General features: G+C 37.1%; 1 protein-coding gene across 5 annotated transcripts in view; it reads right to left on the reverse strand.

Annotated features, from left to right (window-relative positions):
• Window positions 1-2,161: 2,161 nt before the first annotated feature.
• Window positions 2,162-14,228, reverse strand: part of MTUS1 (microtubule associated scaffold protein 1) — a 98,523-nt gene continuing 86,456 nt past the window's right edge. For all 5 annotated transcript variants that reach the window (XM_007426899.3, XM_007426897.3, XM_025165862.2 and 2 more), the window contains 7 exons: window positions 10,869-11,083; window positions 9,905-10,010; window positions 9,608-9,681; window positions 9,166-9,261; window positions 7,664-7,780; window positions 5,083-5,180; window positions 2,162-3,754 (listed from right to left, as the gene is read on the reverse strand). In XM_007426899.3, the coding sequence (XP_007426961.2) occupies window positions 3,538-3,754; window positions 5,083-5,180; window positions 7,664-7,780; window positions 9,166-9,261; window positions 9,608-9,681; window positions 9,905-10,010; window positions 10,869-11,083 (923 nt within the window). In that variant the 3' untranslated portion in view covers window positions 2,162-3,537. The remainder of the gene's footprint in view (window positions 3,755-5,082; window positions 5,181-7,663; window positions 7,781-9,165; window positions 9,262-9,607; window positions 9,682-9,904; window positions 10,011-10,868; window positions 11,084-14,228) is intronic.

A 14,228-nucleotide genomic window follows, 5' to 3' on the forward strand; every position in this document is an offset into this window, starting at 1 on the left:
CCCATGCACTTCTCAGCAAAAAGTCCAAAGCTCTATAATATTAACACTAGTTAACTTATATAAAATTCAACATTCCATATCTCCACTCTTAGCTACAACAAAATCTCATTTAAAAGGCATAAAATGGTCCCAATATCCCAATATAAACCAAGTAAAAGAAAGGTTTAACATAACAAGAGACCATTTACAAAAGACAAGCTGCAACACATTTTTACTCTAAATATCAACTTATCCCATTCTGATAAACATTCCATGTCTCAACTCTAAACTATAAGCAAATCCACAAAAGAGTGAAATTTAGCATAACAGAGAGAAATAGTTTCTCCTTTAAAGAAAACAAATCAAACTACCTTATTTTAAGTAAAAAGACAATGAAATACAAAGCCAGTTTGAGTACTATGAAATTAAAGTACATAAAATAGCAGGAGAGAATTTAAACACCTTATTAAATATAAACAAATCCAGCCTACCACATTTTTTTTCTGCTTAAGATATTTGCAAATCCAAAAAGAACCAGCCAGAATAACAACATAACAAACTTTCTCTGTAATCCATTCAGATGTTCGTTGACCTTTGTTTAAAGTACTGAAGAAAGTTCCAACAATTTCCCTTGTGACTCCAACAAAAAGAAATTATTCCAATTGCTCTCTAGGATTGTCATTTTTTTCCTTCTTAATTTTCAATTTCTCATCCAGTTTTTTCTTTATGTCTGGTGAAAAGTTAGTATTCAGATTCTCATCCATGTTTTCCTCAGGTAAGTTTTGCTGCATATCAGAAAAACATGACATAGCCAACATAATGGATTCAATATCACAATGCAGTTCCTCAAAGGCATCTCTAAACACCATTTTAAATCACTTATGTCTTCAGTCTCAGAAACAATTTCTCTTTCCCACAAATATGCAATTATTCTTTAAGAGTAATTTCAGAGTCTTAATATTCAAAGTCCAATTTCCAATGCTTTCTGAGCCCTTAATCTGTTTAAAAACTTTCTATAGCCAAAACCTTGTCTTATTTTTTGCTGTTTAAATTCTTAAAATTTATAAAAATAAATCTTCATATTCTTATATTAAGGATTGAAGGCACTCACAGGTTATTTTCCAGCCTTGTCACTTTGCAGGTATCTAACTTCTCTGAAGCAGTTAATAGGCTATTAGAAGTGTACACTCTTTGTGTCCTTCAAAAAAAGGCTGTTTGCACCTTGAACAATTATGGAGAATTCCCCATCTCCCAATTCCCACCAACCCCACCTGAGATTGCTGTCTTGCAGTCTCTCCATGAGAAAAAGGAACAATCATAAGGAGAAACAGCTTGGGCAACCTCACCATCTCTTTTATCCAGATAGAATTGTGATATGTTAATCGGCTCCTTATTAAAGTCCACAGACATCGGCTCCGCTTTACACGGAGCTGTCTTCAATCTGCTAGCCCCAATGAAAGCCTTTTTTTCAAAGGCTTTACGAAATCTGAAATTGTTTTGATGTCTGCAAATCTAAGCTCAGTCTAACAGAAACCACTTCTGTTTAAAAGACTCACAACCTGGAAGGAAGGCTTCTCATAGATATAACCTTATACTTTATGTTAGCATTTACATTAGTTCGGCTTCAGGGATTTGCTTGCGCTTAAAAAGGCAAGAGTCTTAAACCAGTAAAAAAAATTTATTTTAATTTTCAACACTCAATACATGTGATCAAATATGACCTTACCAAAGAAATAGATTGCTTCAAGACATATTTCTAAGCCAAATTTCAGCCTACAGCTCATGGTTATACAAATCAATCTCTGGACAACAGTTTATTTAGAAGTGCTGGCGTCTCTAGCTACAATGGCATGTACTGTTCCTTAAATGGGTTTGGGCAAGTAAAATATTCCATATACAATGCAGAATTAAAATATTTTATCTTTGACTTTTTCATATTACCAAGTATAATATGCTTTCATAATTACAAAATAACTAAAACCTTTCTCCTTTCAAGCCAACCATTTGCCCTCTAGACAAATATTTAATCTGACATTTTGTTTTCCATGTTTATAGAAAATTATTCCAAGACCCCCTTCTTTAATTTTATGAAAGGGACAAAGCAAATCTCTGAAAGATCATTCTTAACCTCTGACTAGCCCGTTAATCACTCAATAACAAAGAGATACCAGTGCATTGTTGGGTTGTACTACTGATAACAGACTGAACCATAGCACTTGCCAGTCCCATCTATATCAGAAAGTAGAGACAACTTTTAACTGTATTAGAGCTCATTTGTACATATAAGACATTTTAAATCTCAAAAAAACTAAAACTAAAAACTGAACAGGTCATTAACAAGAGCAGACATGCACTATGCTGTTTTTAAATTTGTAATGCAGAATTAAATGCTACCCAGATTTTAATTTATGAAAATCAAAGAAAGCCTCCTATCAAATGAAATTGAGGGTATTGAATTCTGCAGCTAATTGGAAAAAGGGAATAAATCTGTTACTGATGAATGTAGTGAACAGATTGCTCCTCATAGCATTTACTGATTAAAGTGCACATAGATAAATTATCAGTTCAGGATGTTTGTTACAAAGCAACATGGAGAAAAGTAATTGGTACATTTCTACAACCTCTTGCTCCTATTCAAATAAGCACATCAGCATTTTTTCCCCTGTACTCTGAAGTCCTGCTATCTTGAGTCAGATAAGACCCTGTAGCTGCCTTCTGCAGCCACTGATACTGAAAAGGACTGTAATGTTTGAATTTTCTATCACCCTGATGTGCTTTTTTTTTTTTTTTAAAGGGCTACATAATATAGCTAGGGGAAAACAATTTAATGCTGACATATATGTGGGGAAGATGAAAAATAATATTTTGGATGATGTAATTATACGTGGATAGGAGATGATCAGACTCATTACATTCCACAATGAAACAGGCAGACAATGATGAAACCAAACAGAAATAGCATCTCCTTTCAATCATTTACTAAACTGAAGTACAGAGATAATGGAGAACATATAGTACACGTGGCAGTTTTTCTTTAGTCCCAGGAAAGGGAGAAATCCTTGATAAAACATGCATAATGAGAATACTTTATTCATGAAGTACATGACCCTATTTTCTTCTGTGTTTGTCCTTTATCATATACATGGCAAAGGTGGTATGCTACATCTAAGTCATTTATGCACACCCAGAGTCTCAAGTACATATCTATAATGAGGAACATATTAAAGGTTGCGATCTTTTATTTATAAGCCCCTGAGCATTTTTTTTCCCTAGAGTTAGGTGAAAAAGGCAAAAGTGAACAAGACATTTCTTGCTCTTTAAGTGCTTTGTGCAACAACATTTGGAGAAGTTATTTCCGAAGTCCTTTTTTCTTTAACGAGGAGCAGAGTTTGGTTTCCTGCTCCTGTACCTTGAACATGTTATAGATATTTCTCAATGCAGTACTTTCCAGTTATATTTCAGACACAGTGAACTCATATAGCTTTCTGCTCCCTTAATCCACGTTTTCAGTTCTGCAGAAGGAAACGCTTGAAGGGACAGCATCTCTTCTCAGTGGTGTCATCTGGGTGACACAGTGGGGCTGGAGAAGGAGCTGGAATTTCTTGGTGACTGAAAAGGCATTGGTGGAGTACCAGGGGAGAGTTTTCTTGGACTACACAGGTCCCCGTTGTGTAGCTTCCACAAAAGTTCTTCATTCTCCATTGATAGGCGTTTATTTACCTTGGATTCTTTCTCCAAAGACTCTTGTAAAACTGCTTGCTCAGTGGAAAGTTGCCTGTTTAATTTAAAAGGAAAATTACAAGTGAGATCTTCTCACCTTCTAACAGATGTGCCCTATTCTTCCTTTAAAACATTAACAAGCTATAAAGGATTCAGTTGGACAATTGTCTAGTTCTCCACCCTTCCTTGATGGAGTGGTGATGGTTCTTCTTCCCACCTATTCTGTAGCTCCTGGAGAATTCAGAAGCTATGAAGTCCTCATTGGACTTATGGAACAGCAGTGGACAGATTATCCCCCTTTCAAAATTATTGCTTCTTTTACACTCTTGGATACCTCAAGGTTCAGCTGAGCACACTGATACTTTCAACTTCTTTCTCATTTTCTCCAATCTTATTGGTGCCTAGCTATCTGAGTACTATTAGAAGAAAATTATAATATGGCCATACTAGGATTTTCTACTCAGATGCTTGTAGTGCAAGTAATTTTCCACAGGAAAAAAGTGAGTTGGGAAACTTTATCATACTCCACTCTCATTCTTCTTAGCTTAAAGCAATACTACCATTTTCACCCTTAAGATGGAAAGGGGGCAAAACTGAGCCCCAGATGCCACTTTCCCATACCCCCAAATGATGCAGCAGGAAGCCTAGAGCCCCTGTAGTTACAAGAAGGGAATGCCCACATAAAATGCATTTCTCTTAGGTGCAAGAGATGACAGCAAGCAAAGGAGGAAAGAGCGAACAAGAAAATAACTTTTTAAAAGTTGAATTTAAAATTTCAATAGTGCCCAGCTACTTATGAGAATGCTACTTCATTGTGCTGGCCTTCAAAAGTTGCTTCTACTTTTAGCAATAATCACAATCCATTGAATATAGTAATTCTGCCAGATTGAAGCAAATGCATTTCTATGCAGATGGTGGTGCTCTTGTTTATTTGAATTTCAGTCCCACCTTATTATCCTAGATTTAGGATAGCTTGCATCATGCCTCTTTTCCTGACATACTGCTGGATCTACTAAAATTTAGAAATATCTGTGATCCCAGAGTCAAATGTACACCTCCCCACAGTGAATTTTAGATGTGGCCACCACAGCATATCTGAATTGTAAACTTTAATGGGCCAGAAGGGAAATATGATTAAATATAAGAATCATTATATTCCTCTATTTAATTAATTTAAATTCAATTAAAGTTTGTTTCATGTGACTCTTCTTTTTATTCATCCCGGTCCTGTCCATTTTTTGAATTACTATTCTTGATATTTCACTCAAAGTCCAGGGGCAATTCTGGAAAAAGGTTGCATGCACCCTGTTCTAAATTCCTCCTTCCCCCAATGAAGGATAGACATCTAGAGACTGGCCAACTAGAGCTGAACTTTTAAAGTACCTGGAAAGCTCCATGTGTTTGTCCATCCGAGCTTTTAATTCTTCATTTTCTTGCTGAAGTTTTCGCATTTTCTCTACCAGGGCAGTGTTGCTCTCCACCTTGGATAAAAAGTCAAATTGCAGATTTTTTTGTTTGACAAACACAAGACTATTGCATTGATTTTGTTAATTCTATGAACTATATTTTAAAGCATTTTTGCCAATTACAATCAAAAAGTTACCCTGAATGTGTGTTTCTAAAGTGTAACACAATAAAAAAATCTACAGCCTCTAGCATAACCCCAATGGTGATAACTCTGTTAGCCTGTTGCTCTGACAAAGGACACTCTCGTCTGTGAAGGTTTTTTCCCACTACCTTTAGTTTTTAAACTGCTATAAAACCAATGGTTTCAATAAAATCCAAAAGACTAACAGTGACTTTTCTGCATTTAAATGGCTCTAGTCCCATTTAAAAGACCTGGACTCTTAATTGAAAAATATAGGAAAAAAGGTTTAGATTCAGTTTATCCCTGTGCTCATGAAAGTTGGGAAGTTAATCATGAGTATCTGTTTGAGAGAGCGGTAGCTCAGGTTCATTATACATACATCTTTGTTGGTGGCCTCTGGGCTCACGGAGATTAGCACCAAGGTGCAGCCCATGAAATCTGTTCCACATAGAATATAGATTGAATTCCACATAGAATATAAATTGATGTGTCATCAAGTTGTTGACTCTTTACAACCACATAGATAGATTTTCTTCATGATGATCTGTCCCTAACTTGGTCTTTCAGGTCTTCATAAACAATATATTAATACAGTAAGGCAATCTCCACTTCTAGACTGTTGCGCTGAGGAAGCCTCATTGGAAGACAGGGCAAAATGTTTGCTGAAAATGTGATCTGCACCTCACTGCTGATGTCCCTGAGCCCAAAGGGCAACAATGAAAAGGTATGTGTAATCATGAATGTCCTCTGCTACCATCTTGTGTGGAAGGTTAAAGTCTTCTGCCTACCAAAGTGCCACCAAATCAAGCAAGGACTTTCCACTGGTGCTGCAGATGAGTCCAAGGCCAGCAGCTCTGTGATGGGAGTCGTGCACGTGCAAACGTTCTCATAGTTTCATTCAGCAGCGTGGCAGTGAAGGAGCCCCGAAAGGGTGCAGAGCAACAGAAAGGCAATCTAGGAACATCTATCCAACCAAAGAAGTCTCTGGATGCCCTCCACTCTGAAGCAATGTGAGGAATCACTAGCTTCTGCAGGTGGGGGTGGGGGTGGTCAGATGAAGTTTCCCCCCAAAAGGCAAAGTCAGGAAGCCCTTAGGAAAGCTGCTCATTCCCAAGTTGCTGGGTAATTTCCATTCTCCCCACCACTGCAGTGAAGCAGTACCAGACATTCTCCAGTTGAGCTGTGTGTATAGCACATAGATATGTATGCATGTGGTGGTGGGGAGAAGAGAATGAATGAATAGCTGGGATTTAAACATAATTGTAGCAGTGAGAAAGCCTTCCATCTGAAACCCTTTCTATCTGAAAGCCTTCTGGTCCACTGAAAAGACATCAAGCAGGCAGATGTAAGCTCTAAACAGCACCAGAACCCATCACAGAAGATAGGGAAACTCCCAGTAATTCCTATTCCTGCTCAGAGTTTGCAGTAGAAGAAAAAAAAGAAATGAAATTCAGGACAAGCGTCCCAGAATCTATATACACTTTGTCTTGTATTTTTTTATGGCATTTGGAAACTTTTGTACTTGTTAAGTTAGTATAGTACTGGTTTAGTCTAAATATTTTGTCCTCATCAATGCTATTACAATAATGCAGGACAGATACATATAGCATGATTCTTTGAGTTCAAGCCATGAATGCAAAATAAAAATATGACTCTGATAGACTGAGAAATACCACTACTATATACTATAATTTTCACCTGTTTTTAGCAAGGAAGCTAGCTGTTCAGGGCCTCCTGCTGAATACTTTTTAGACTATTTAATTTCAAAAAGCCAAGAGCAATTTGATCATAACTTGGGTGGTGGAATTATGGAATGGATGCATATTTGGCCCGAAGACAGAGTACTGTGAGCTCAAAAGTCAGCTAATTAATGAAGACAATTCTCCTTTCTGATAAACAAACTGGAATTCTTAGGCCAAATAATTATCGTTTTGTTTAAGTTATCTGAAAGGAAGAAATAATTTATACTTCACATTTTAAACAGAGAACTGCCTGTGTTTTATCTCCGTAATCTTTAACCAGCAATGTTTATGTTACAAAAAAGGGTGAAGTGGATAGAGAATCACAGTTGGCCTCCAGGCACATTGCAGATTCATGGCTAATAATGAAATCTGAACCAGGGACTTCCATCTCAATTTTAGCTGGTGCAATAGACAGGCTTTAGATGGGATCACAAGCTTGTGCTGAAAGCTTATCCTCTCTCAAGGTTAACTTTCCTTCCTGAAATTAGCTACAGGCTAATTTATATGCATTTGTTCCATATTAGAGGAAATTTTTGGTGCCCCTTTCCAATTTTATGCTTCAGTGATATAAGTCCTTTTGCATTATCAGCACAAATCCAGATTTTGGAGGCCAGCACTTCAATGAAAAGCTCACCAGTTTTTCCATCTTCAACAGTTTGATATCTTGCTGATGCAGTTTCTCATTCTTGATCTCCAATACTGCTTTCAAACTTTCCAATTCTTGTTCCAGATACATAATCTGAGGGTTTTTCTGAAAAAAAATATTATACACAGAGATGTTTAGGGAGGCCCCTCAACACTGCCATGTGTTTTAAATTATGTTTGTGATATATTGACTGGCTATGGATTTTCTTGGCCATACTTGGGGGCAGGGGATGGGGATCAAAATACAGACACTTGCATACCACTACAGACCCCTTCAGGAACACTTGCATGGGATAGAGAAATACATGAAAAATGTCTTTGCATTGGCTGCAAATATCCATACATTGCCCAGTTCCAAACAAATGGTGCTCTTGCAAAATGTGCAGGGATTAAATGCACTGAGTGATAAGGCCAACCCAAATGACACAAAATAGTGTTCAAGCTTTTGAGTTATCCAGATCTTTCACCAGGCAAGAACTCAAAAGCTTGCACACTCTTCGGTGCCAATTTGTTTCTTTAAAGTTATATAATTTTGGATTTTCTCCTGCCATCCCTCCATCAAGATGGCTAAATAGTGTTTTATCTATATACAGATCATTTTCAGTTGCTGAGGCATGTGCCATTGCACAAGCTAAAGATCTAAACTGGAATTCACACGTAACCCTAAATACACTTCAAATGGAGCTTCCTGGTTTTAGAGATCTTCCTGTCAGTGAGAGAACTAAGCAGGAGCGTTTGAGCTGTGCGCCCATGTAACCAATGTGTGCTATTCTACCAGATGGTGGAATGCCTCAAATTTCATTTGGATGAGATGCTTCAGAAGAGGGAGGACAGAGCACCCTGCCCGAGACTCATTAAAGCAGCCACCTCTGTTTCTAGGTTCATGAGGCTGCAGCAGAAACATTGCCCTATGATTCTATCCTCAAAATAAATATTTTGAATTCAGCTATGCATGTTTAAACATATTCATAAGCATACTGAACACGCACCCATTTGATAGTGGCTCATTGATATATAAAGGGTGTAAATGTTGTTCTTTCCTGAAAATGCTATGCTTCTGCATTTGTATCACCTGTCCTATTTATTGAAAACTATGTAACACTCCTCAATATTTAGGACAAAAAACATTTTTGTTAGGCCAGATACCTCCCACTAGCTTTTGCACAGAATGTTGAGAGCCAAAACCTAAAGTAGACAGGAGCAGGATTTGGGTTACTTGGTGGTGCTGGTGGTGGGATTTTAGTGGTCTTAAGGGATGAAATTGGTGCCTTAAGCTCCTACAAGCTTTATGCAGTCCCTAAATGCGCCCATCCCCACCCGAAACAAAATACAATGAGTTTGTAGTCTGGAATCTGTAAAAGGATGAAATGAATTGCAGCTTCTGGGCTGTGTTTTTGCACCTGGTCATAGGGTCTGAAAAGTCCCTGGCATCAGTGAAAGACTTCCACATTTATAATATTTACAATATCTACAATCCAATATCTTACTTACAGAGTTTGCTTTTTCTTTGGCTATTCGTTTTTGTTCTTCCAACTTGAGCTTTTCATTCAAGCAATTGTTTTCACTTTGTAATTCAGCTATTTTTTTCTGAAATATTAAATACAGCCCAATATAATAACCAAGCCTCTAACATAAAGCCAGAAGTCTTTTTAAGAAATACCATCAGAATAAAGTAAGTTGGCACAAGTCAGAAATGAAGATGTGCCAATATTCTTAATACTAAAAGTTGAGTACCAGAGTAAGACAATCTGTTAAGCCAATTAGTATAAGCAAGAAATATATGTAATAAAAACAAAACTGCTATGCCATATTAATAAGGACCAAGTAGAAATACAGATTTTTTAAAAGAGCAAAGTAAAGGTAAGATTTTCAAGTGGCGGATCTTGAAATGGATCTTAGAATGTATTAATAAACTTAAAGAGATATTTCAGACCTCCAGTTCTTCTTGTTTCTCATGGAAAGATTCTTCAAGTAACTTTCTTTCTGATTCATGGGTAGCCTTGAGTTCTGAAAATATTTAGAGGTTTATTATTATGCAGGTAAGATTCCTTAACATCCCATTAGTTACTACAACTCAGCCACAGCAGCAAAAGTTCAGATTAAATTTCTGTTAAAAGTAGTAAACTTCTCTGTATCAGGCTGTTGAAATGATTTTAGATGTATTTATTTGCATATCTTTCTAAATATAACACCCTTAGTCACAAACAAGGAAAGATATGAGACAATTTACCTGAACAGGAAGATTCGTATTCCTTCTTCAACTCCTCTATCTTTTCTGTATGACTGGTTTCAAGTTCTAGCTTAAAATTTTCATGTGTTATATTCAAGTTGTCAACCTAACAAGTAACAATATTTTAAAGATATATAAGTGAAAACAAGTTCTTATTTGGGGGTGAGAAATAAACTTGTTTTCTTTTTAACCCAACATAAATGGAACTTAAAAAACAAATTACAAAGGCAAGTCAACTAGCCAAAATTAGACTAACGCCATGTCAGCATGCCAAGGGGTCTGCATTAAAGGAGATCAGCTATTAGCTTCTCCAGATGCTTCAGAATATTCTCCTAAAAGGCACCTAATTCTGGAGGGAGCATTTTTCTCATCAATTTAGAGGAGATCCTAAACAAACCAAAAGATACAGTTTGGTGCAGTGGTTAAGACATTGGGCTAGAAATTGGGAGAGCATGAATTCTAGTCCCACCTTAGGCATGAAGCCAGCTGGGTGATCTTGGGCCAGTCACTCTCTCTCAGTCCCAGGAAGCAGGCAAAGGCAACCACTTCCAAAATCTTGCCAAGAAAACTGCAGGGACTTGTCCAGGCAGTCACCAGGAGCCAATACTGTCTCCAAGGAACATGTACACTAAACAAAACACTTCTACAAGTGTTTCACAAGCCCACCATATATATTCATACGGCTTTGGCTAAACAAAGTTCCACCATGGATTGCAATGTGAGGCCATCCTAGAAGGCTGCTGCATTCCAATCAGTGAGGTTGTTAACTTTACTGCAAAATGAAAAATAAAGTTGACTCTCTGAAGATATATACACACACACTTTTAAACTCCCTTCCTGCAGAGGCTCCAGATGAATGCATTAATGTAGAAGTTGACACTTGCTTGAAGAATATTGCAACAATCAAGCATTATGCTAAAAAATGCCCTTACAGCATCCCCCATCCAACTCCAGCTCCACTAACCTGCTCCTGAAGCTGCGCTTTATATTTTTCAGCTTCTTCAATGCAGATACTCTGAAGTTTTTCACACTCAGCTGTGTAGAACTGTTTCAACCGCTCTTCCAGTTCCAGTACATCACTTTGGTGCTGTTGGTTCAACTTCTGCACAAACCCTTCATAAGCTGCTTGTAATTCAGTTCGGTCCTTCTCCAATTTCTCACAGGCAGTGGTAGTAGTCACTTGATGTGACAAATAACAATAATTTCCTTTTACAATCAAGTAATTTTACAAACGCATCTTTCGGCTGTTTCAGTACTTTTTTCCAAAGAAGATACCTAACACAGTCATTTTAAAGAAAGCTGCCAGTGAGGAGAGAAATGGTATTATCTTTAATTTACAGAGGGTTAAAGATTTCCAGGCTTAATCCTAGTTTAAAGGGTTAGATAGCAGGTAATGGGAAATGCCTTGCTAGAAAACTTGAAAAGCTATTGCCAATCTAGGCTAGCAAATAAACAGTCATATAAATCAGATTCTCATTTCCAAATACACAGCATCTGTATCCAGAATAATACAATTGATTCAAAGACACATCTCAAAGAAAGCTTTAACAAGCAACAGGTTTTTCTAGCAAAGCTAGAAAACCTTTCCCAGTGCTATCAAGTTGCTAGAAACTGGATTTGGGACTTCTCCTTAGAAAGCACATGGTCTGTCTAAATGATGTTCTTGCCTTCTGGGGTCTGTTCAACTTCTCAGTAGCTTCCAGTACTATTGATCTGATCTTGGCAATAATTCTACTGCAATGGTCCCAGCCCTTGTTGCAGATGCAGAAACCAATGTTGGGGAACCCATCCATATGGGACACTGCAAGGCTCCAGTTCTTTCTCATACTCTTTTACATCTCTGTGAAACTGCTGGGAGAAATTACCAGGCCATGAAGGATAAGGATTTTTCAGTAGAAGCTGCTTACATTGTGAAAAAATTTTTTTTCCAGAAAATATGCAGCCCTGCTATTCAAAACTGTATGGGAGACTGCATGTATTTCCGATATATAACTTTGGTCTCTGGTGATTATTCTACACTGACAAAATTATATTTTAAGCTGTTCTTAATTCCAAACTTCTGGTTCAGCAGTAATGCTAAATATAATCCTATGGTTTAATATATGTCTATTACCAGGAGCCAAACATGCTTCAAAAGAGACTTAAAATAATCAGTTTGAAAAGACTTAATCTTGAATAGCAGCTTAAAATTTTTAAATAAATCACTTTAGTTAGGAACAAAATTACCCGCATGAAGTCTTAGCTATACATAGTAGGTTTAAAGTTTGTCTTTACTTTGACTTGAGTAATAAAGGCAAACAGCTTGGAGCTAAAACTCAGAAGGAGAAAGCCCTGTGTTCTCAAATTGGCTTATTCTATATTACAGAATTAAGATGACATCAGATCCTAGCTATAATGTGAAAGCCTCCTTTTCTTTCATTTTGTTACTAGAGAGTGAGTATAGAACGCCAGAAGTCAGTAAGTATGGCTAGCACACCTATTTCAGATAGCAAATTTATTTATTTTTATTTATTTACTTATTATTAAACTTGTATGTATGGACTGGCAATTTGCCACTTTGGGGTACAGGTGGTCCTTGTTTAATGACTACTTGTTCAACGACCATTTGAACTTCCAATGGCAATGAACGAGTGGCAGTTATGACCAGTTTTCAAAGTTCTGTCAGGATTGTGATCTAGGTGCTCAGCAACTGGCCCAGATTTCCCACCGTTGCAGTGTCCTGTAATCATGATTTGTGACCTTCGGCTTCCCACAAACAAAGTCAATGGGGAAGCCAGTAGGATGTTGGAAGTCATGATCATGTGAGGTCCTTGCTAACAATGGGGACTGCTGGAACTGCTGTCACTAAGAGGCGCAGTCATGCTTTATGACCGCATCGCTTAGTAACAGAAATTCCGGTCTCAATTACTGATGTTAAGCGAGGACTACCTGTTTTTTCACTTGTTAGGAATGGAGAACTGAGGCGCAACGTATCTTAAGATTTGCTAGCAAAATAAATTTACTCCCCTGGTGAGGCATTTTTCTAGACTACCTACTATCTATGTAGGTATCTTTTCAATGCCAAACAAGACTCCTTTATTTTTCTAGGTTTTGACCTATGAGGTTTTAATGCCGATTTAGACATTCTATCTTGGTATCATTTGTTATACTTCTTCTTTTATAACTTTTATTTTTAAACTGCTCCAAGCATTTGTTAAAGCATAGTTTATGTTTTGGAAAACTATTCTGGTAATTTGTTAAAAAGTATAGATAACGTAATATTAGTATCACTGCAATTGGTAATCTTTTAAAAGGAAAAAAAGAAAAAGAGAAAGTAAAAGAGGAAACAATTAAAAATAAATATAAAAGAGAAAATGCAATAATAGGAAACTATAGAGTTTGAAATTTCCTTCCTTTGTCCCCAACTGATAATTGCATCAACTTATTTATAAACATTGAAATGGTTTCTAATCACTTTCTTTACACTGATTGTTTCCCCCTTAAAAGCCACACTCTAAGTGTTTGCCTTGTTGTATGACATATGAAATATGGGGGAATCATTCTTGCTTAAATTTAGTCAAACTTTTGCCTGAATGTTTGTTCATGGAAAACTATTCTGGTAATTTCTTAAAAGAGAGCCAGTGTGGTGTAGTGGTTAAAGCATCAGGCTAGAAACCAGGAGACCATGAGTTCTAGTCCTGCCTTAGGCATGAAGTCAGCTGGGTGACCTCGGGCCAGTCACTGTCTCTCAGTCCTAGGAAGGAGGCAATGGCAAACAACTTCTGAAACCTTGCCAAGAAAACTACATGGACTAGTCCAGGCAGTCTCCAGGAGTCAACTCGAAGGGCACACATACACAATTTGTCAGAAGGGCAGAGATGTTTACTAAAATACAGAAACAGGGAATGCCATCCCTTATATTATAGTTACAAATCACATGATCAAGTTATGGCATTCTTAGTGCTAATCTAGTTGCTTATCCCTGGCTAATGTACTCTGACAACTTTCTGAAGCCCTCCCTAGTGAAGCCCAGATTTCACTCTATTAGTCTAGCAGAAGCCTTCAGGCTTAGAATGTCACTTGTATTTATCTTTGGAGCTCTTGTTTCATATTCTACCAAGAGAGATGTTGCAGTGAGATAAGGCAGTCTTTTGGGAAGCAATTCTCCAAACTTTTAAGTGACTGATATATTTTTATTCTGCTTTTCCTTTAGTTCAATTATTATTTATGGATTGTGCAATTGCCAAGTTTCTATGCTTTTCTGGGCTAAAATATAGTGTACACACACAAACACACACACTTTTATTGATAAGAACAAACATTTTAAAAGCTGCCTTGAATCTTT

The sequence above is a fragment of the Python bivittatus genome, unplaced genomic scaffold (assembly GCF_059951505.1).
Source record: "Python bivittatus isolate LINGU-HERP-01145 unplaced genomic scaffold, Pbiv_v1 ctg000070_np1212, whole genome shotgun sequence".
Taxonomy (NCBI): Eukaryota; Metazoa; Chordata; class Lepidosauria; order Squamata; family Pythonidae; genus Python; species Python bivittatus.